The sequence below is a fragment of the Heterodontus francisci genome, chromosome 11 (assembly GCF_036365525.1).
Source record: "Heterodontus francisci isolate sHetFra1 chromosome 11, sHetFra1.hap1, whole genome shotgun sequence".
Classification (NCBI taxonomy): domain Eukaryota; kingdom Metazoa; phylum Chordata; class Chondrichthyes; order Heterodontiformes; family Heterodontidae; genus Heterodontus; species Heterodontus francisci.
Window position 1 is genome coordinate 14054882 of NC_090381.1, and position 21566 is coordinate 14076447.

The following is a 21566-nucleotide window of genomic DNA, read 5'->3' on the forward strand; positions in this document are numbered from 1 at the left end:
TATGTGGGCATCACTGGCAAGGTTGATATTTACTGTCCATCCTTAGTTGCCCTAACAACAGTTTGTCTTTCTAGGCACTTCAGAGGGCATGTTCCTGTGGTACCAGGGTTCCATATAGACCTGACTGGGTAAGGACGGCAGATTACCTTCCCTAAAGGACATGAGTGAACCAGATGGGTTTTTACAACAATCGGAGAGCTTCATGGTCACCACTACTGAGACCAGCTTTTTATTTCTTTAGGGCGGCACAGTGGCGCAGTGGTCAGCACCGCAGCCTCACAGCTCCAGGGACCCGGGTTCGATTCTGGGTACTGCCTGTGTGGAGTTTGCAAGTTCTCCCTGTGTCTGCGTGGGTTTTCGTCGGGTGCTCCGGTTTCCTCCCACATCCAAAGACTTGCAGGTGATAGATAAATTGGCCATTGTAAATTGCCCCTAGTGTAGGTAGGTGATAGGGAATATGGGATTACTGTAGGGTTAGTATTTATTTAGAGATACAGCACTGAAACAGGCCCTTCGGCCCACCAAGTCTGTGCCGACCAAGAACCACCCATTTATACCAACCCTCGGTGGTTGTTGGTCGGCACAGACTCGGTGGCTGAAGGCCTGTTTCAGTGCTGTATCTCTAAATAAATAAATATATGAAACTGAATTCAAATTCTCAAACTGCCATGGTGACATCTGACCTCCTGTTCTCTGGATTACTAGACCACTCCTACAGAAACAAATACAGCTCAGGCAAACACTGGTGTCAGCTGTCCCAGTGCCATCACCTGTCAGTGCATTCTCAGAAAAGGAATAGGAAAGCAGGATAAATTTAAAGAAAAAAACTTGCTATCTTTTAATAATAACACAAATAAAACATGGTGCCCCCCCCCCCAACAGAGCTGATAATGATCTCACTCTTAAAATTCGCTTTCCTTTCCTGATACTGGGCGATTTACACATCCAGCGTCGCAGCCTATTTGACGCAGGATTGCATCACAGTGAGGTGTGAGGAAGCAGTGAGTGAGAAGCAAGCAATGAATGAATGAGGAGGAGGAGTGCGCGAGGAGTGAGTGAGTGAGGGAGGAGTGAAGGGGTGAGTGAGGGAGGGGTGAGTAAGGAGTGTATCAGGAGTGAGGGAGGGGGTGAGTGAGGAATGTAAGAGGATTGAGTGAGGATGAGGATGGAGTGAGGGAGCGATGAAGGATGATTGAGAGGCTGAGGGGGGGTGTGAGGGAGGGGTGAGAGGTCAGGAGTGAGCAAAGAGTGAAGGGAGTGAGCGGGGGTGAGTGACGAGTGAGCGAGAGGTGAATGAGGAGGAAGTGAGGGATGAGTGAGGAGTGAGCAAGAGATGAGTGAGGAGGGCATCACAGGGAGGAATGCATCCTAGCAGGGCACAAATGGCCCACACTCTACATCCAGGCACACACACACTTTCCAGCAGCAGTGACTGGACATTAGTCAGGAGTAAGTCTTTTCCTAACCTAGAGGTACTGAGGCCAATTGTACAAGTACTACTAGTGCTCTGGCTAAGATCAGTTAACTCAGCACTTGGTAGTGCATTTGTGACCTGTGCCATTGGAAACAGACAAGGCAAGGCAGTGAGACTCATACATCTGGCATTCCTGTAATGTGTGAGTGTCTGACGCAGGAGTCTTTCAGGTAAAACCAAAGCCCTCACCTCCAGTTTGAACCTGACTCAGTGGGAAGTCCGAGTATATTCTGAGAGAGACATTTTACGGTCAAAGTTCCACCCCTATCTGATTATCATAACTAATCGGTGACCAATCAGCTCCACAGTCAGAAATATTGATTTGCGTGTTAAATTAACCAACAAAAGATGTCAGACTCCGAGTGCACAGATCAGAGAACCTCAACAGCATTTAATACTCAGCCTTTGGAGCAGAACGGATTCTCTGTTTCAGATTTCTTTCTGCTTTAAATCTCACTTGCTGTTTGTTTTGGAAAGTGCAGCAGCAGGCTCAAACACAGCCCTCAGGAGAACAGCAGCTTTCCTAAGACTCCAATCACCCAGTGAACAGTGCCTGCTCTCTGCTTCCCTCCTGACCTTACCTCAAGGACGCATTAGCAAGGGCAAGAGCAAACATGCCTGCTTGCGATACGGTACGTGCAAGTGGCGTGTTAATTATGCTGCACAAAACTCAGCCTGTCCTTTAACTCTGTCCGTGTTACTTAAGAGCAAATTACTGGTGTTTAACAGTTGGCAGAGGGAGGCACACAACAGCTAGAATCACCTGAGCTATGTGAGGAATTTAGACTGCTTTTATTATCACAGGGATAAGTGTTCTTGTGCCAAAAGCAGTTTGTTTAGCCCTCAGTTTCTCTCTCCTTAATCCTTTCACTGTCCTTGTACAGCTGAACTAAACCCTGAAGAATTTACGAAACTGAAGTGCACAAGAAGTGCCACATCACATCAAAGGGGGGTTGCGGGGTGGGGGGGGGGGGGCGCAGGGGGTGTAGTGCTTGGGGATGGCGGGAAGGAAAGGAGAGGCTATTCTTTGCTAGCATTACACTTGAAGTTGTGTGCGTGGCTTTAATGACAGTTCCACATCTTGCCCATTGGTTGCCAGGCACAACTGCACAGCGCTCCTGCCAATCCTGGCACCAGGACATGGGCCTTCATATTTATGGCCCTCCAATGGTCTGGCTGCTGACACCCCTCATAAGTGGTCATTATTTCCCCAGACTGAAATGGTGGCGGGGTACAGCACCTGCCTTCGGCATGCATCATAAAGTCAAGGTTACCCATGCTGGCACTGGGCAAAGCCACTGGCATGAATCAAGATTCTTTAGTCCACCAAGTTTATCCAGTGATTGGTTGAGCTACACAGACCAGGAGGGTCCTAGGATCAATGCAGTGCAGTATTAGCTGATCTGAGCCCAGGAAGAGGTACAAGGGCTAACACAGCCTGAGCATCGGAGTAAGGCAGTGGATAAAGTGACAAAGATTCCCTTTCCGGGCAGCTAAATGCTGCTAGAATTGTGCCTGTGTGGTCCAGGGGATTTGGCTCGGATATGATTGAATGCTGCGGACAGTGAGGTACAGAGACCAGGCAGAGTTCACAGAATATTCCCCAATGAAGGAGTGGACACTTTCAGAACGAAGGGCAGGGAAAGGGAGAAAACTGCTGAGGAAAACAATGACAGCAAAAATTGCTGAAAAAATTCTAACCTTCCCTCAATACCCAGCCAACAAAAACAAACTCATTGGATAAGTCAACTTGTAATGACCTTAAACCTGTCTGAAAACTTAAACAGCAGTTTAACAAAAATCAATTGGTTTTTTTTTTTACGCAACTCCTCTCGAGAGTTGGCTGTCGAGCTCCTTTTTTTCTGAAGTCCTTCTAAATGCAGGTACACCAGACCAATTTATATTGTGGTCTGCTCATTCATTCAAGTTAGCTTATTTCTGTTCATCTTCATTGGTGGAGCTTTACTTTTGCACAGCAGAATGTCTTTTTAAAAGAAAGCCGCCTTACCAAACCACAAGAAGCTTATTCTGTAAATATTTGTTTTTCTGGAGAGAAGTTAGTTGGATAATCTTATTGGATGATGAACTTACTTTGAGTGATCAGCTTGCTGAGAATGCTTTGTCCGTCTTCCGAGATCTCACATTCTTTGCTGGTCAACAGTTTATTGGCAGAGTCCAGTTTTTCTAAATGGGGGGGGGGGCAGGGGGTAAAAAAAACAATGAATTGAACAGCCTATAGAATAGTAAGCACAAAGCAGCTAGCTGCACCTAGAATAGTCGAAATCCATCAATCTTAAGAGAGTTCACCTGCAAACTATTAGTTTAGAGATACAGCACTGAAACAGGCCCTTCGGCCCACCGAGTCTGTGCCGACCATCAACCACCCATCTATACTAATCCTACACTAATTCCATATTCCTACCACATCCCCATCTGTCCCTATATTTCCCTACCACCTACCTATACTTGGGGCAATTGCTAATGGCCAACTAACCTATCAATCTGCAAGTCTTTGGCATGTGGGAGGAAACCGGAGCACCCGGAGGAAACCCACGCAGACACAGGGAGAACTTGCAAACTCATTGTGCTGATACTCAGAACTCCTTTAATTTCATCATCAACATTTTAGTTTAATTATTACTATAAAGTCCAATTGAAATTTTAGTCAGAATCCTCCAATACAGTCTCTTGTTTTCTTTCTGACAAATTATAACATGTTCTAAATGTCATTCCTTCTCCCACTGATTCTTTCAATATGCCCCAGTTTGGCAGACTGCAGCCACGACACCATTTGGACTCCACACATTGTGATGCATAAATTCTGAATGTACAGTGCAATCGATGTTTGGAAATATTTTAGGTACTTACGTCAAGCAATGCTTCAGTGGAATTAACTCCATTAAAGAATCAAAGGCACGTGAGGAAAATGTTTATTCAGCGAGTTGTTATGATCGGAATGCACTGCCTGAAAGCGTGGTGGAGGCAGATTCTATTGTGACTTTCAAAAGGGAATTGGATACGCACCTGAAGGGAAATAAAATTCAGGGCTGCTGGGAAAGGGAAGGGGGAGTGGAACTAACTACATTGCTCTTGCAGAGAGCTGGCACAGGCTCGACAGGCTGAATGGCCTCCTTCTGTGCTGTAACTCTTCCATGATTCTATAAGCCCTTGAAAGATGCAGTTCCCTAACAAGTTGAATTTAGTATAAATGTAAGCAATTATCATATTTTCTTGTATTAAATCTTTTGGTCATTTCCATTTGTGACAATCTTTATCTTAGCAAATTGATTAAAAGGGAAACTCAGGAGATACCCGCCACCAATTTCTGGGTCGCAGTTTTGGTCTTAGCCTGATTTACGAGCTTACCTCTCAGATCACGGTTGAAATCGTGAAGCCTCCTGATCTCTCCTTCCATTTTGTTCCTCATTGTTTTTTCCAGCGTCTCCCGTTTGGAAGATGCCTTCATGAGGTTGTCATAGGCTTCGGAGATCCTCTGAATCTCTCTCTCCAACTGCAGGGCAAACACAGATGATTTTGGTAGTGAAGCATAATAAAATGGGACATAGCCGCACATGTGACACTTAATTCAATCAGACAACTTGGCCCCGTACACAGCAACAACACCATAAACAGTAAGGAGCGATGGTTAACTGAGAAGAGAAAGCCAGGTTCAAAGAAATCCAAAAGTGCTTAGATGTCTCATAATATTTGATTCAAGTTTTCATAGAATGATGCAGCACAGAAGGAGGCCATTCAGCCCATTGTGCCCCTGCTGGCTGCTTGAGAGCTATCTAATTAGGGTCACTCCCCTGCTCTTTTTCCATCTTATTACAATGGATTCAATAATTGGCTAATTTAAAAACATTATCTGATTTTGAAGACAAATGAAAGGCTGGATTGGCAACTGTTAACTTTGGAGAACATCAGCTCTTGCACTCAACACCAGCCTGGTCAAAGTCCAGGGAAATAATGTTGGCAAAATTAACCAAAGTCAGAGCCCAGGCAATAATTTCACAATTAACAATGCAAATTCTGCAGCCTACAGTAAGAATTTTAAGGAAATAATAGGCAAGGCTACTAGAAATGATTTAGCTAAAAAGAGCACACTTCTTCAAAGACAATGATACATGGGCATTCTTTCTTTCTTTCTTTTCTTTCTTTTGGGCCTCCTTATCTCGAGAGACAATGGATACGCGCCTGGAGGTGGTCAGTGGTTTGTGAAGCAGCGCCTGGAGTGGCTATAAAGGCCAATTCTGGAGTGACAGGCTCTTCCACAGGTGCTGCAGAGAAATTTGTTTGTTGGGGCTGTTGCACAGTTGGCTCTCCCCTTGCGCCTCTGTCTTTTTTCCTGCCAACTACTAAGTCTCTTCGACTCGCCACAATTTAGCCCTGTCTTTATGGCTGCCCGCCAGCTCTGGCGAATGCTGGCAACTGACTCCCACGACTTGTGATCAATGTCACACGATTTCATGTCGCGTTTGCAGACGTCTTTATAACGGAGACATGGACGGCCGGTGGGTCTGATACCAGTGGCGAGCTCGCTGTACAATGTGTCTTTGGGGATCCTGCCATCTTCCATGCGGCTCACATGGCCAAGCCATCTCAAGCGCCGCTGACTCAGTAGTGTGTATAAGCTGGGGGTGTTGGCCGCTTCAAGGACTTCTGTGTTGGAGATATAGTCCTGCCACCTGATGCCAATTATTCTCCGAAGGCAGCGAAGATGGAATGAATTGAGACGTCGCTCTTGGCTGGCATACGTTGTCCAGGCCTCGCTGCCGTAGAGCAAGGTACTGAGGACACAGGCCTGATACACTCGGACTTTTGTGTTCCGTGTCAGTGCGCCATTTTCCCACACTCTCTTGGCCAGTCTGGACATAGCAGTGGAAGCCTTACCCATGCGCTTGTTGATTTCTGCATCTAGAGACAGGTTACTGGTGATAGTTGAGCCTAGGTAGGTGAACTCTTGAACCACTTCCAGAGCGTGGTCGCCAATATTGATGGATGGAGCATTTCTGACATCCTGCCCCATGATGTTCGTTTTCTTGAGGCTGATGGTTAGGCCAAATTCATTGCAGGCAGACGCAAACCTGTCGATGAGACTCTGCAGGCATTCTTCAGTGTGAGATGTTAAAGCAGCATCGTCAGCAAAGAGGAGTTCTCTGATGAGGACTTTCCGTACTTTGGACTTCGCTCTTAGACGGGCAAGGTTGAACAACCTGCCCCCTGATCTTGTGTGGAGGAAAATTCCTTCTTCAGAGGATTTGAACGCATGTGAAAGCAGCAGGGAGAAGAAAATCCCAAAAAGTGTGGGTGCGAGAACACAGCCCTGTTTCACACCACTCAGGATAGGAAAGGGCTCTGATGAGGAGCCACCATGTTGAATTGTGCCTTTCATATTGTCATGGAATGAGGTGATGATACTTAGTAGCTTTGGTGGACATCCGATCTTTTCTAGTAGTCTGAAGAGACCACGTCTGCTGACGAGGTCAAAGGCTTTGGTGAGATCAATGAAAGCAATGTCGAGGGGCATCTGTTGTTCACGGCATTTCTCCTGTATCTGACGAAGGGAGAACAGCATGTCAATAGTCGATCTCTCTGCACGAAAGCCACACTGTGCCTCAGGGTAGACGCGCTCGGCCAGCTTCTGGAGCCTGTTCAGAGCGACTCGAGCAAAGACTTTCCCCACTATGCTGAGCAGGGAGATTCCACGGTAGTTGTTGCAGTCACCGCGGTCACCTTTGTTTTTATAGAGGGTGATGATGTTGGCATCGCGCATGTCCTGGGGTACTGCTCCCTCGTCCCAGCACAGGCATAGCAGTTCATGTAGTGCTGAGAGTATAGCAGGCTTGGCACTCTTGATTATTTCAGGGGTAATGCTGTCCTTCCCAGGGGCTTTTCCGCTGGCTAGGGAATCAATGGCATCACTGAGTTCCGATTTGGTTGGCTGTATGTCCAGCTCATCCATGACTGGTAGAGGCTGGGCTGCATTGAGGGCAGTCTCAGTGACAGCATTCTCCCTGGAGTACAGTTCTAGGTAGTGCTCAACCCAGCGGTCCATCTGTTTGCGTTGGTCAGTGATTATGTCCCCCGATTTAGATTTGAGGGGGGTGATCTTCTTGATGGTTGGCCCAAGAGCTCTCTTCATGCCATCATACATTCCTCTGATGTTTCCGGTGTCTGAGGCCAGCTGAATATGACTGCATAGGTGTTGCCAGTAGTCGTTTGCGCAACGCCTAGCTGTTCTTTGTGCAGTACTTCTGGCTGCTTTAAGTGCTGCGGATGTTAAATCGCTGGGGGCTTTCTTGTAGTTCAAAAGTGCAATGCGCTTAGCGGCTATGACAGGTTCCAGCTCTTCATTATGAGATTGAAACCAGTCTGCATTTCTCTTCGCACTTTTGCCGTAGGTGGTCAAAGCTGACTCATAGATGGCGTCTCTGATGTGGGCCCACTTGGTCTCAGCATCCCCTGTGGGAGTGTTTTGAAGGGCTGTTACAAGTGAATTTAGAAATTTTTGTAACAGCTGTGGGTGAGAAATTCTGCTCGTGTTGATGCGCGGGTGGCCCTTCTGCTTGGAATGATGCAACTTCTTTGGTCTGAGTCTAACCTTGCTGCACACCAGGGAGTGGTCGGTGTCGCAGTCCGCACTGTGGAAGCTGTACCACTGTACCAACCAGAACTCAGCAGGCTGAAGGGTGAATTTACAGATGTGCAGGCAGGAGCCCACACTCAAAAGGGGCAGGTCAGAGATAGGCTCACAACACTGATTCTACGAGTTACACTCTCTCTGGAGCAATGGGGTATTTACCCTCAACCTTTCCAGCATTAAATGCTTTCATTAACAGAATTTTTCCACATCAATTCCACACCTCTCACACATCTCTATTGCTGGAGTAAGGCTTTGTGTGTGCTAAAATAAAAGCAAAATACTGCGGATGCTGGAAATCTGAAACAAAAACAAGAAATGCTGGATTCACTCAGCAGGTCTGGCAGCATCTGTGGAAAGAGAAGCAAAGTTAACGTTTCGGGTCAGTGACCCTTCTTCGGAACTGACAAATATTAGAAAAGTCACAGATTATAAACAAGTGAGGTGGGGGTTGGGCAAGAGATAACAAAGGAGAAGGTGCAGATTGGACCAGGCCACATAGCTGACCAAAAGGTCACGGAGAAAAGGCAAACAATATGTTAATGGTGTTTTGAAAGTAAAACTGAGTCCTTTGCTGAGTACAGAACGCTCAGTAAAACTGAGTCCAACTGAGTCTTTCAAAACACCATTAACATATTGTTTGCCTTTGCTCCGTGACCTTTTGGTCAGCTATGTGGCCTGGTCCAATCTGCACCTTCTCCTTTGTTATCTCTTGCCCAACCCCCACCTCACTTGTTTATAATCTGTGACTTTTCTAATATTTGTCAGTTCCGAAGAAGGGTCACTGACCCGAAACGTTAACTCTGCTTCTCTTTCCACAGATGCTGCCAGACCTGCTGAGTGAATCCAGCATTTCTTGTTTTTGTTTGTGTGTGCTAACTGCCTTCTGTTATTTCATCCAGGTAGCTATTCTTAGCTGCCAGTGTTGCAGGCTGTTAAATGGGGTGGGTACAGCAGAGCTGAAACCTATCCTAGGCTCACCTGTCATCCACACATACAGCTTTCTGGCAGAACTTGGTGGGTAGCAATCAGAGGCGCAGAACCCTGACTGGTTTTCTGGTTCCCTCATCCTGAGGCCAATGGATGACTACCTGCCCCATTGGCTCTGGCTAAGATCAGCTAACCCAGTACAAACCAGGCATCAAAGTTGGGACTTTCCCACTTAAGTAGTTTGGTTGCTCACTGGGCTTTCTGCTTAGGCCTGATTGAGCCTGTTGAATTCTGGTAATCCCCGTAATTTACACATGATCCTAAAACATTCCTACACCAGCGGCAAAGCATCAAGAAGCCGACATTTGGAGCCCTGCTTTCACAAAGACCTTCTATTTCGAGCTCAACAAGGGTTAGACAGAAGGCCAAGCCGCCATGCACCTGACTGAGAAGTAAATGAAAGAGGGTCTTTCATATGAAAAAAAAACAACTGCTGCATCCTTCTTCAAGTCTCAGCAAATTTCATTCCTTAAGCATTGCAGCTGAGGTCAGATGGGAGACGACACAAGTTTAGATTCACTGTGGTTCTGCCAACTTTGTGGTCATGACAATTGCACTTATAACAGACACTTGACGGTCACATAGTTCGAATGATTTTTCCTCAGTTGTTATCGTACACTGTTTATCAGGCATAGTATCCCCTAGTTTCAGATAGGACTGAAAACCCTGCAGAGTTATCAAAGTGAAACAATGGGCTTACAAAGCTATAAGAATGAGATTTAGCAAAAATCTCTCAAGGGTTATGAAGAACATTGCCAGTCACTGACTTTGGAATTATTTGATCCTGACACTCATATTGTTTACTGACTTTTCAGTGAAAATTCCTGTATCAAAGCTATGAGTTGGCCCACAGCAGGAACGGTCCCTCCCCTGTGATCACACACATTCCATTCTGATTCCAAAGTGAACGCTGGAATGAGGTATTGCTAAATCTGTCATCTCTTTCTCTGGGCTCTCAGTTTAAGCTGCCCCCAAAACCAGGTAATTATTGTCTTTTCAGAAACTAAAGATCTGCTGTGAAATAAATAGTTTTAACTGCTCGCCAATTACCCAAGCAAAAACCCCAATCTTTTGTTTTATTCAGCAGGGTTTAGTAGAGGGTGAGTCAGCTGCTTGATTATAAGCTGTCAGAATTCACATCCTTAAAAGAACAGGAGTGAGGAAAGTCTTGCAGAGATCTGGCCTTCTAAAACCCTGCAGAGCATTCCTTTTGTGGGTGGCAATTTGTCAATGAAAATTGACGAACATATTAGATGTAATCAAAGGAACAATGCAACAGTTATCATCCCCCAACTTCAGCAGTGGAAAATAACACATGGATCATACGAACAAGAAACTATTCAAAATATGTAGAAAAATAACAGGCATGGGCACACCTGGTTGGATAGTGTGATCAGCACTGTCAGGTATTTGTGGCACTTGGTGAGCCATCGAAGAGATTGCAGTTACTAGTTGTACATCCAACCAACTTCCGTAGGCAACAGTAGTCAAGAGGTTTCGAAGCCCCCAGTTTGATTCATTTGAAACTGTTCACAACTATCTAATCCAAAGGCAGCAAGGATATTACAAGAAATGGAAGTCAGACATTTCCAAATGCCTCACCATTCATCGCTCCTGACTTTTCTACCATTCCACAAGTTGGATTGCATTTGGCTTTAAACTGGACCTATTTGCACTGGGCTATACTGACAGACTCTCGTGCATACACCCAGTGGTCAGCACTAATTCAAAAAGAGGCAGTTTACAAAAATATTTCTTCTTACCTTTTGGATTTTAGCCGATTTTTCAGTGTGGCCATCGAGTTCCTTTCTCAGGTTTTCGTTCTCCTTCAGCAGCATCTCGACCATTTGTTGGGCACGGTTTATCAGTGCCACATGGTCGACTGGCACCACCTGGCTGCTGCCATGAATGGCATCATTAACCATCACTGTTTCCATTTGGGAGGCGGCTGGAGAGGACAGGAGGCTGTATCTCTGCTGCTGGGCAGGATGCAGTGCTTGTGCTTGAGTCATCCTGAGCAAAACAATGACACAAACAGACCAGACATCATGATAGGTTCAGTTGTCTGGAATGTAACCTTGCTGTACAAATAGCCTACAGTTTGCTTCAGTATTTAACCGTAGGCTGGGTTTCTACATCACCACTACCTCAGGCAGAGACAAAAAATCCTCCTTTTAAAAGGAAGATTTGATTGAACATGGTAACTGAATTCTACTCTTTAAATATCCCTGTTTACAAAACCCAGTACAATATTTGGGAAGAAACCCGAAGTGGCAATTGTCAAAGTTTAGTGAATCAAATCAAGTGTAATTATGCAACCACTGGGAAAACAGAATAGATAAAAACTCAACATTACAATAAACATTCCTTGGATCACCTCTAGATAAATCAGAGTTACTCTTAAATCACTGCCAGGAATGACTTTGCAAAAATTGTTAATCTGTTTGCAAACTTAAAGCAATTTATCAACAAGTGGAATATGTTCTATAGGTTCTTTCAAAGCTGTAATGCAATGTTCTCTTATCAGATATTAAGTTAAATGATAGGATCACACTGTGCCAGACCTTTCAAATTTCCCCACTAGAAGTGAAGCTCTATAAAAGTCACATCTCCAGGGGGAGTTTTAATACTATAGAGTGTTAGAGTCTGCTATTTGGGAGAACACTGTTCATCAAATCACTATCAGTGAACTAACACCACAAGCCCCTTCAAACCTCTTTATTTATCAGAGGGATGTAATTTTTCCATGAAAATTTCTGTCTCCTGTACAAGTTGAGTATTCCACTGAATTCTAGGCTGACCTCTCTTCTTGTTTCCATGTTTTGGTTCTTCAATAATGGTTCTGAAACTGGTTCCCACTTTGCTCTGAAGGAATGATGAGTAAGATTCAGAACTCTGTGCCTTAGCACTGTTGTTATTCTGTTAAAGTCTGTGTGTAGTATCTCCCTGGGGATGTGGTCTTCCCAGTTGACATCTCAGGCTTTCTTCAACTATCTATAGCTGCTATCTCTGGCAGATAATGAGAGTGATCACAGACCTACCGAATTACAGGTTACCAATATTTCATCAGGTCAACAGAACTGGTTTCTGTTAATAAATGCAAGGCACATCTCATGTTTCCCCCCCGGATCTTCATGCTACCACAAAATATGCAGGTTCCGGACTTGCAGCCTGAAGGCAGGAGATGGACCCACAGAAGACACTCACGGGCACACAAAGTAAAACCACTTACTACTTGTGCTCAATGAGGTTTGCAACCTCTCACTCTTACAGACTGTAAGTCTCACTCCTAACAATTCCCCAGTGTCAACGTCACAGCTGCCCATTGGTGAGCAAGATGTGGATTATACACCTTCCTGGAATGTGACTGGACACACCTTCACACTACTGCTTGTTCCACTTATAGCACGACTGTTATCTTTCAAATCTTATCAACACATTTAAAACTCAAGAAAAAGCAATTTACGCAACAGTACTTCGGTATTTAATTTAAATTAACAGAGTAGGAATGTACACAGAAAGGCAGTGTAGTGGTGATTTTAATTAGAATCGTTTATGTGTCGAAGTAGATTTATTCTTTGTAAATGGACGTAATATGGTAATGATGTGATCAACATTAGTCCAAATCCATACCTCATACACAGGACATCCCTCACAGGTCTATATGAAACAGGCAAGATTAGTTCTTCTTTCTGGGCTTGGTTCTTAAAATGATTTTACAATACCTAATTGACAATAGACATCACAAAGGAACTCTGAACAAACACCTCAAACAAAAAAGCACAGCTTCTGACATGGGCCGTGGAATGCACAATATAGGTCAATTAAAGCCGCCTGCTCACTCTACACAGGAAGCCCAGATTTCCCTTCTGAGGCTATCTGACTTGGGCACTGGGTGCAGGGGACCAGCTCCATATCACCTCATCTACCATGTGTTCACCCAAACAAGCAATTAATGACCAAAGAAAGGAAGGGCACGGCAGGAAGGAAAATCACAATCTGATACTCACATTTTTCTGTCAAGGTTGTGCTACATGATTAGTTAAATGGGTCATTGAATGGTTAGGCTACAAATGTGTCTGTGTAATGATCCCCTGCCCTTCCAAATACTTCTAAACAAAAGCTGACAATGAAAAGAGATCTTGCAAACATGAAAATGATGCTGTGTGTCTCCTGACCTCTGCATAAATTCTATCATACATTGATTGAGACGAGTATGGGTACTAAAATTGATTATATCAAACATTCCGAAGACTATTGTGCATGTATTGGTGACTGTTAATTTGCAATCATTCTACCTGTGGAATCTCCCTATCCCCACTATGGTTGTTATTGCTGAAAATGCTCTCATTTTACTTTCCTTTCTCCATTCAAGCTCATAGGCAGAAAAGAATGCTGATTGCGAAATCAAACATAACAATCAGGCAAATTGAGGAGGTTTAGCTTCTTTGTGGAACCCCATGTAATAACCTAGACTCTCTCTCACAAAGGCTAACAATTGGGTCTCACCCTCTATTTCTCTGCTCTGTTTCTGGAGCCAGTGATTGGGCTGAAGTGCAGTTCCATGGACACTGATATTCCTTCGGTGGTTCACCTGTGGCCATTCCTCAGGAAGGTCTTAACTGAAGGTGGCACAGACTATTTGGCTATGAGGACATCACAAATGAGCCTGATGTGCTGTCACCCATTTCCCATAAACACACACACTCTCCATCATAGATGACTGGGCAGTGATGTGGGATGGGAGCGCAGCCTGATTCCTTTAGCAAACTGTCCCTCCCTTCCCCTAGCAGCACCGTCGTAATTGCATTGCCATTGCTATCACCCAGATAAAGGCAGCTAATTCAGCACAGATCAGGGATCAAAGCAGAGAGCTTCCTGATCTCCACAAACTAGTCCCACTCTGCAGTCCAGTTACCAACTGACCCACTGCAGATAGTCACAAGACAATTTTTAAACTTTCTGTGGCAGAAAGAATGGAAGAATCTTAGATGGGTTTAAGTGAGAGGTTGTATGGAGTATATTTACCTGCCTGCTTGTATTTGGCTGCAGTAACCATAGCCATCAGGCACATTCTGCTGGCAGTTGAAGGATGGAGTGGTAGACTCATTATAAAAGTGGCCATGCTGCTGGGAGCGGCTGAGAATGGGAGCTGTTGACTTCACATGGAAGGGGTATTCTGGGGGTGGGCCACGAGGGTCTGTGGAATGGCAAGGCACCTGGTATCCTGCAAGTACCGACTGTTTCTGATGTTTGGACAGCTGAGGGAAACTTTGCGAGGAGCTCATGGTCATCTGGGCTTTGGCTCCATTCCTCTCCAGAGAAAGCTGCATGAGCCTCTCACTGAGAGACCGCACGTGCCCATGTTTCAACTCCTTGAGGGCATCATCATGAAGGCCGTGGTCTGGACAGACATCATGTGTCACTGGCTTGCCTTCAGTGCAGGCCTTCTGGTTTGTTCCAGCAACCATGTAAGAACCCAGGCCTCCAGCCTGCTGGTTCCTCTGCACAGCTAGGAACTGAGAGTGGGCCTTGGCTTCTTCATAGGAAGGAAGTTCTTCTCCGTTGAACTGAAGCTGATGCAGACGATGCAACAGGTTTTCTGAATGAGTGTGGTCACCCTGGTACTCTTGGCCCTGTGGCTCCTGCCGTGTGGAATGCTGTACAATTTGAGACTCCTCCTGAGTGAGGCTTTCCAAAGAGGACCGGGGACTGCCGGTCCCTCCCCTCATTGCCTGTTGCTGGATGGCCAACAGTGTGCGGTTATCTGTAAGGTTCCCATAACGCAGCTGCTCCTGGATCAGCCTGTGGAGGACCGTACCTGACGAGTCTTCTGCTGTTCTCATTGTGGTTCAGTTAATGGATAGATCCTAAAATACAAAAAAGGAGAATGAGATCCATACATTCACACACAGATGCACCACGCGCAAACAATCACACATAGATTTTATAAAATTATAAAATCATTCAGTAGAATAGTTATATATTTCATAGACATTTACAGCACAGATGAAGGTCATTCAGCCCATCATGCTTGTGCCAGCTTTTTGAACGAGCTACACAATTAGTCTCACTCCCCTGCTCTTTCTCCATAGCTCGGATTTGTTTTTCCCTTTTCAAGTATTTATCCAATTCCCTTTGAAAGTTACTATTGAATCTGATTCTACAACCCTTTCAGGCAGTGCATTCCAGATCATAACAGTTCACCGCCTAAAAATATTCTCCTCCTCTCCCCCATGATTCTTTTGCCGGTTACCTTAAATCTGTGTTCTCTGGTTACTGACCTTCCTACCAGTGGAAACAATTTCTCCCTATCTACTCGAACAAAACCATTCATGATTTTGAACACCCTATCAAATCGCCCTTAGTCTTCTCTGCTCTAAGGAGAGTCTCTCCGCATAACTGAAGTCCCTCATCCTTGGTACCATTCTCGTAAATCTCCTTTCCACCCTCTCCATGGTCTTAATATCCTTAATTCAATACATTTCTTGTATCATTTAATTGTTCAAATCTATAGAAATCATGATCATTGGTATTAAATGCAAAATTAAACATGCCCATTAAACCCTCAGAGAGAGCAGAAAGTCCATGAGGTCTGCATGGTGAAGTGAGTGATTTACTCCTGAGTTCAGAACACTGCATTGTACAGTGTTCCACCAAGCCTGGGCAGTATGTGGACACCCTGCCAACACTCATTCCCCCTTGACCTCGGTGCAAATCCTAAACCTACTTCCAAGAAAATGACAGAATACAATTTAGCAGCACTAACCCTGTCACATTGTGTTCCCGAATCTCCCCCAGCCCAATACTGCACACACGTACATTGCTGGAAACGGTTTCCCTGGAGACAGCATGTCAGACTGAAATAACAGCCATCCAGGTTCAGGGTAGTTGTTTTATCATCATGAGATAATGGCATGAATTTGAGGAATGTTAGGCATTAAATTGCTAGCATGAAATGACTGGCTGTTGAAGGAGGGTCTCAGAGAGTTTGCCTGGCAGGTCCGAACTTTTAGGAGGCTGAGCAAAGATGAGCCTGAATATCCTGAAAGAAATTTCTGCAATAAATTTGAGAGCTAAAGAGAGTGTATTTTTTCTCCCAAAGTTTCTGCAACTAAAACCATATGCATTTTATTTTTGATAGCAAATCTGCTTGCATAGTTTTTAACAAAATACAACATTTAATAAAACTCGGGACAGTAGGTGGATAATTAGTTGCAAAGTTTTAAATCTCATTCATTGGGAATCTTCAGGAAGAAGATAGTATACACATAAATTTTTTTAGAAATTAACAAACTATTTCAAAAGCCACACAAAGGAGGATTGCACGCAGCGATCACACTGCTCCAGAAATGCAGACACTTTGATTTTTGAAAGCTGAGGGAACACTGGCACAAATGCAAGCATAAATCACTTAGGAAAACATTCAGAGAATGGATCTGCTACTCAGGAGTGAAAAGAGCCCAGCTCCCCTTTATTCCTGACAGATCCTCGACTTTATGTGTGGTTCTGATTTTACTGTGAATTGACAGCACTTGAGGCAATTCCTCCCATCTTGTTGCAAAATGGCAAGTGTTTCTTTAGCTATATTCTAACTAATCACCATTTCTAACCACCCAAATATACATTTGTAGGGAACAGAATCTGTTCCCAAAATACATTTGTAGAGGGACAAAAACAAATCTACAGATAATAACAGTAGATACACAAACAAAAATATGTTCATTTGAAAGTAGAAGAACATTCCTTCTCAGTTGAGTCTGATTATCTCTGAATGGGGCCACTGATAAAACACAACAGACTTGTAAAAGGAAATGCATTCCTAAAGGTTTCTAAAACAATAGCTCATTCACCTACCTGCAGCATCCTGGGGCAAAGCGTGCATTCCATAGCAATGTGAAAACATCTCCCATTCCACTACTCCTCAACCTGATAACCTGCCAACTCATGTCTCCAGACTAGCCCAAAGAGCTGTTCCTCACCCAAAGCTCATTGGATTTTAAATGCATTTTTTATGTGCATTGTGGCAAAAAAGTTCTAAACTTAAACACAATTAAGATTTCCTTTCCATTGGCATCTATAAGGATTATTGAAGAATTTCTGTGTTTTAAGCACGTCAGAGATGCAGCAGGTCAGAGTCTAATTACTAAAAAGTCTAATTATTATATCACAGGATCTTCGCCACCTCTTAGTTCACATTAAATTAAGGTTCATTATTAGGTTTGTTCTCTTATAACCCATATTAACACACAGGTACACTGTGAATAGATTATAATCTGTAATCTAAACTGACACATATGAACACTGAATATTTTATCATCTGTTATCTTTACTAACTCAGTTTGTGTGAATATTTTATAAACTGTAATATTTACTAACTCACAATATTTTATAAACTGTAATCTTTACTAACTCGGTTAGTGTGAATACTTTATAATCTGTAATCTTTACTAAATCATTGAATATATTATAATCCGTAATCTAAACTCACACATATCCTCACTGTGAATGTTTTATCATGTTATCGTTATTAACTCAGTGTGAATATTTTGTAATCTGTAATCTTTACTGACGCAGTGTGAATATTACAATGTGTAAGCTTTACGAACACTGAATATTTCCTTCATTCGCTGCTTTCTGTTGGGACATTCTTGTTGAGTGACATCATTCGCCAGTAGGCAGTGTGAAGGAAGCGATCAGTCGAGTCAGGGAAAGGAGATATATGTTAGAAAGAAAGCTGAAATCCATGAAAATGCAACTATTTCCACGTGCACAGTCAGTGTGTAAATTACTTCTGTTCATTTCAGGAAATTAACATAAGAGCACAGATGAAGTACACGTAACACCTGTAACAGTTTGAACCTTCTCCAAGTGAAATGTTAATTCTTTAAAATAATTCGGCATTGGAAGAATAAAGTTAAGGAACAGTGTTAAATCCGCGCACTTTGCCCCACGGCTGAATCTAACATGATAATAATGATGAGAAATATGAAACTGACCTGAAAATTGTAATTTCATATCAGGGAGCGAGCCCTGCTGTGTGTGAAAGCACCCAACAATTCTCAGTGTCCGGATTCCGTGTGAAGTCCAGAGACTCGAGCCTGGAGCGCCCTTGCTGCTTGCTGCCTGTCTGCTGTCGAATGGTTGGATCCCAACAGCAGCAAGCGATGGAGCAGCGGCAGGAATTTCAGGAATGCTGAGCTGCGTGTTCCTCGGTTCATCAAAGGCACCCAGCAGCCGGGATCCGTGCTGACTGACGCACAGCAAGACTCAACCTGCAGAGGGCACAGTTAACAATCCAACAGCCTCCAAGGCGCTGACGAGAGCAGATACAAAACACTCAACCTTTACAGAAAGGAATATCTGCAAAAGTTAGCTTAAAACAGCAAAATCAAATCAGGGCTTCAGAACATGGGAGCAGAGGCTTAAATCAGAGCGAAACCGTTCGGGGGTTGATGTTAGGAAGCACTTCTTCACACAAAGAGTAGTGGAAATCTGACACTCCCTCCCACAACAGGCTGGGGTCAACTGAACATTTCAGTACTGAGATCGATAGACATTTTTAGGCAAGTTATCGAGGAATATGTAACAAACAGGCGGATGAGTGGAGCTGAGGTACAGATCAGCGGAATGAACTCGAGGGGTTGAATGGCCTCCTCCTGTTCCTGTGTATACATTTGTTTGCATTTATCAATGTGATTTCATGTGCAGTAAATTTGTTTTGTATGTCATATTATCCACCATTTGTTACTGCAAATTCTCCCATCAGGATTGTGCAAACTTTGCTGTCTTTGTGGGCATATTACAGAGCTTCCTTTAACATAGTTAAATCTCAGGCTGCAGGTACCAGGAATCTTGATTCAAGATTAACCCATTAATGACACAAAAACACTCGAGGGTTGATTTTCAGAGTCAGAAACCGGACTCCTGGATAATTTCCAGGTCCCGACCCTGTGATGCATCTGTATCGCTCATGTGATGCAGCCTTCAAATGTAAATGCCCTAATTGTGCCACCAATGTGGCACCCAATGACTGGCTCCGAGCTCTGCCAGGGGGCGGAGTTACCTGCTGGACACAATGGTCAAAGGCAAATATGGCAGCCATGACGGGGCCTGCTGCTGCCTTGCAGAAGACAGGAGGCAGGACATCAGAGGGCCAACAGCCTCAGTGCACAGAGAAGGGGCCAAATGGCCAACTGAAAGCTACTGTGCCCGATCTCGCACAAAAACCCCTAGTGGCAAAACGTTTTCCTCATAAAAGAAATTACTTAATTTCTCTCCACGTTGCACCCGACAGCTGTGCACTAACATTCACCAGACTGTTCAGGTTTGGTGATCTGTGAATTGAAAATCGTCTTCTGGCCCTCCCCGGCCCGTTAACAAGCTCCTCAAGGAGTTTAACAGGCCGTTAACTGGAGGCGAGAGGGTTCCTATCACTCTCACCCCTCACTTTGAAAATGCCAGTGCCTCCCAGAGCCGTCGGAACACTGACATGCCATCCGGGAGCGCTATTTCCGTGGCACGCCCTCGCTCCCATTCTTGCCCTCACGGGGGATTGAAAATCCTGACCTAAGAAACTCTTTTTGCAAACCTGTAAACCCAGGAAATTCAAACTCCACAAACCAAGCAGTTAGAAAATATAATTGTGTAAATCGATCTGAATCATCTGGACTTCAGGGAATGGATTGCCAAAGCTGATGGGCTGTAGTTTGACTAACATTAGGGTTCCTGAACTGAAGACATAACTGAAGTTAATTTGGAAGAAATACCATCACAGTGCTAGGGGCTACCATTGACCAGAAACTGAAGTGGAGTGGCCATATAAATACCGTGGCTACAAGAGCAGGTCAGAGGCTAGGAATCCTGAGGCGAGTAACTCACCTCCTGACTCCCCAAAGCCTGTCCACCATCTACAAGGCACAAGTCAGGAGTGTGATGGAATACTCTCCACTTGCCTGGATGGGTGCAGCTCCAACAACACTCAAGAAGCTCGACACCACCCAGGACAAAGCAGCCCGCTTGATTGGAACCCCATCCACAAACATTCACTCCCTCCACCACCGACGCACAGTGGCAGCAGTGTGTACCATCTACAAGATGCACTGCAGCAACGCACCAAGGCTCCTTAGACAGCACCTTCCAAACCCACGACCTCTACCAACTAGAAGGACAAGGGCAGCAAATGCTTGGTAACACCACCACCTGCAAGTTCCCCTCTGAGTCACACACCATCCTGACTTGGAACTATATCACCGTTCCTTTACTGTCGCTGGGTCAAAATCCCGGACCTCCCTTCTGACAGCACTGTGGGTGTACCTACCTCACATGGACTACAGCAGTTCAAGAAGGCAGCTCATCACCACCTTCTCAAGGGCGATTAGGGATGGGCAATAAATGCTGGCCTAGCCAGTGACACCCACATCCCATGAATGAATAATAAAAAAAAACAGTGCTGGCGATACCGTGGAACATCAGAGTGGAGCTTGAGTAGATTATCAGTGGGCAGGGGTCGAGCTAAGGTCAGAGGATGTGGGGGGTGGGGGCAGGAGGCAAGGGCACAAAGACCACATTTGGCCAACTAGTCAACACAAACACATAAATTTCGACAAGAGGTCTGCAGGGCCAAAGAGCTGAGCTGTGCGCACATCGCAGGCACGATGACATCCTCTAAAGACAGGTCATGGTTTGTGTCACACTTAACAACAACAACTTACATTTATATAGCACCTTTAAAGTAGTAAAACATCCCAAGATGCTTCATGGGAACATTATCAAACAAAATTTAACACCAAGTCATTTAAGGCGATATTAAGGGAGGTAACCAAATGATGATCAAAGAGGTCAGTTTTAAGGAGCATCTTAAAGTAGAAAAGTGTTGTCGAGAATCCAAGAAGTTTCGAGAGGGAATTCCAGAGCTTAGGCCCAAGGCAGCTGAAAAAGAAAACAATGGTGAAGCGATTAAAATTGGGGATGTTCAAGAGGCCAAAATTAGAGGCGTGCAGATACCTTGGAGGGCTGTGGGGCTGGAGGAGATTACAGAGATAGGGAGTGGCGAGGCCATGGAGGGATTTTGAAACAAGGATGAGAATTTTAACATCAAGACGTTGCTTGACCGGAGCCAGTGTAGGCCAGCAAGCACAGCGGGTGATCAGTGAACAGGTCTTGGTAAAAATTAGAATACATGCAGCAGGGTATGGGATAAGCTCTAATTTATGGAAGGTGGATGAGAGACTGAGCAGGAGTGTCTGGAGATAACAAAGGCAGGTTTCAAAGAGGGTTTCAGCAGCAGATCAGCTGAGGCAGGGGCGAAGTTGGATGATGTTAAAAAAACTGTATAAAACACTGGTTAGGCCGCAGCTGGAGTATTGCATACAGTTCTGGTCACCACATTAAAGGAAGGACATAATTGCTCTGGAGACAGTACAGAGGAGCCAGGGCTTGAAAGTTGCGGTGATGAGG

At 44.6% G+C, this 21566-nt stretch overlaps 1 protein-coding gene across 3 annotated transcripts in view; it reads right to left on the reverse strand.

Annotated features, from left to right (window-relative positions):
- The window catches only part of amotl2a (angiomotin like 2a), a 39528-nt gene extending 21218 nt beyond the window's left edge, over positions 1 to 18310 (reverse strand). The window contains exons 1-6 of one of the 3 annotated variants that reach the window (XM_068041738.1): positions 18107 to 18310; positions 15877 to 16152; positions 14136 to 14977; positions 10871 to 11120; positions 4841 to 4985; positions 3566 to 3658 (exon numbers count right to left, since the gene is read on the reverse strand). In XM_068041738.1, coding sequence (XP_067897839.1) covers positions 3566 to 3658; positions 4841 to 4985; positions 10871 to 11120; positions 14136 to 14953 — 1306 coding nt within the window. In that variant the 5' untranslated portion in view covers positions 14954 to 14977; positions 15877 to 16152; positions 18107 to 18310. Of the gene's footprint in view, positions 1 to 3565; positions 3659 to 4840; positions 4986 to 10870; positions 11121 to 14135; positions 14978 to 15876; positions 16153 to 16964; positions 17333 to 18106 lie in introns of those variants that run through there. The other 2 variants (XM_068041737.1, XM_068041739.1) reach the window with 2 other exon arrangements.
- Between the last annotated feature and the right edge of the window lie 3256 nt (positions 18311 to 21566).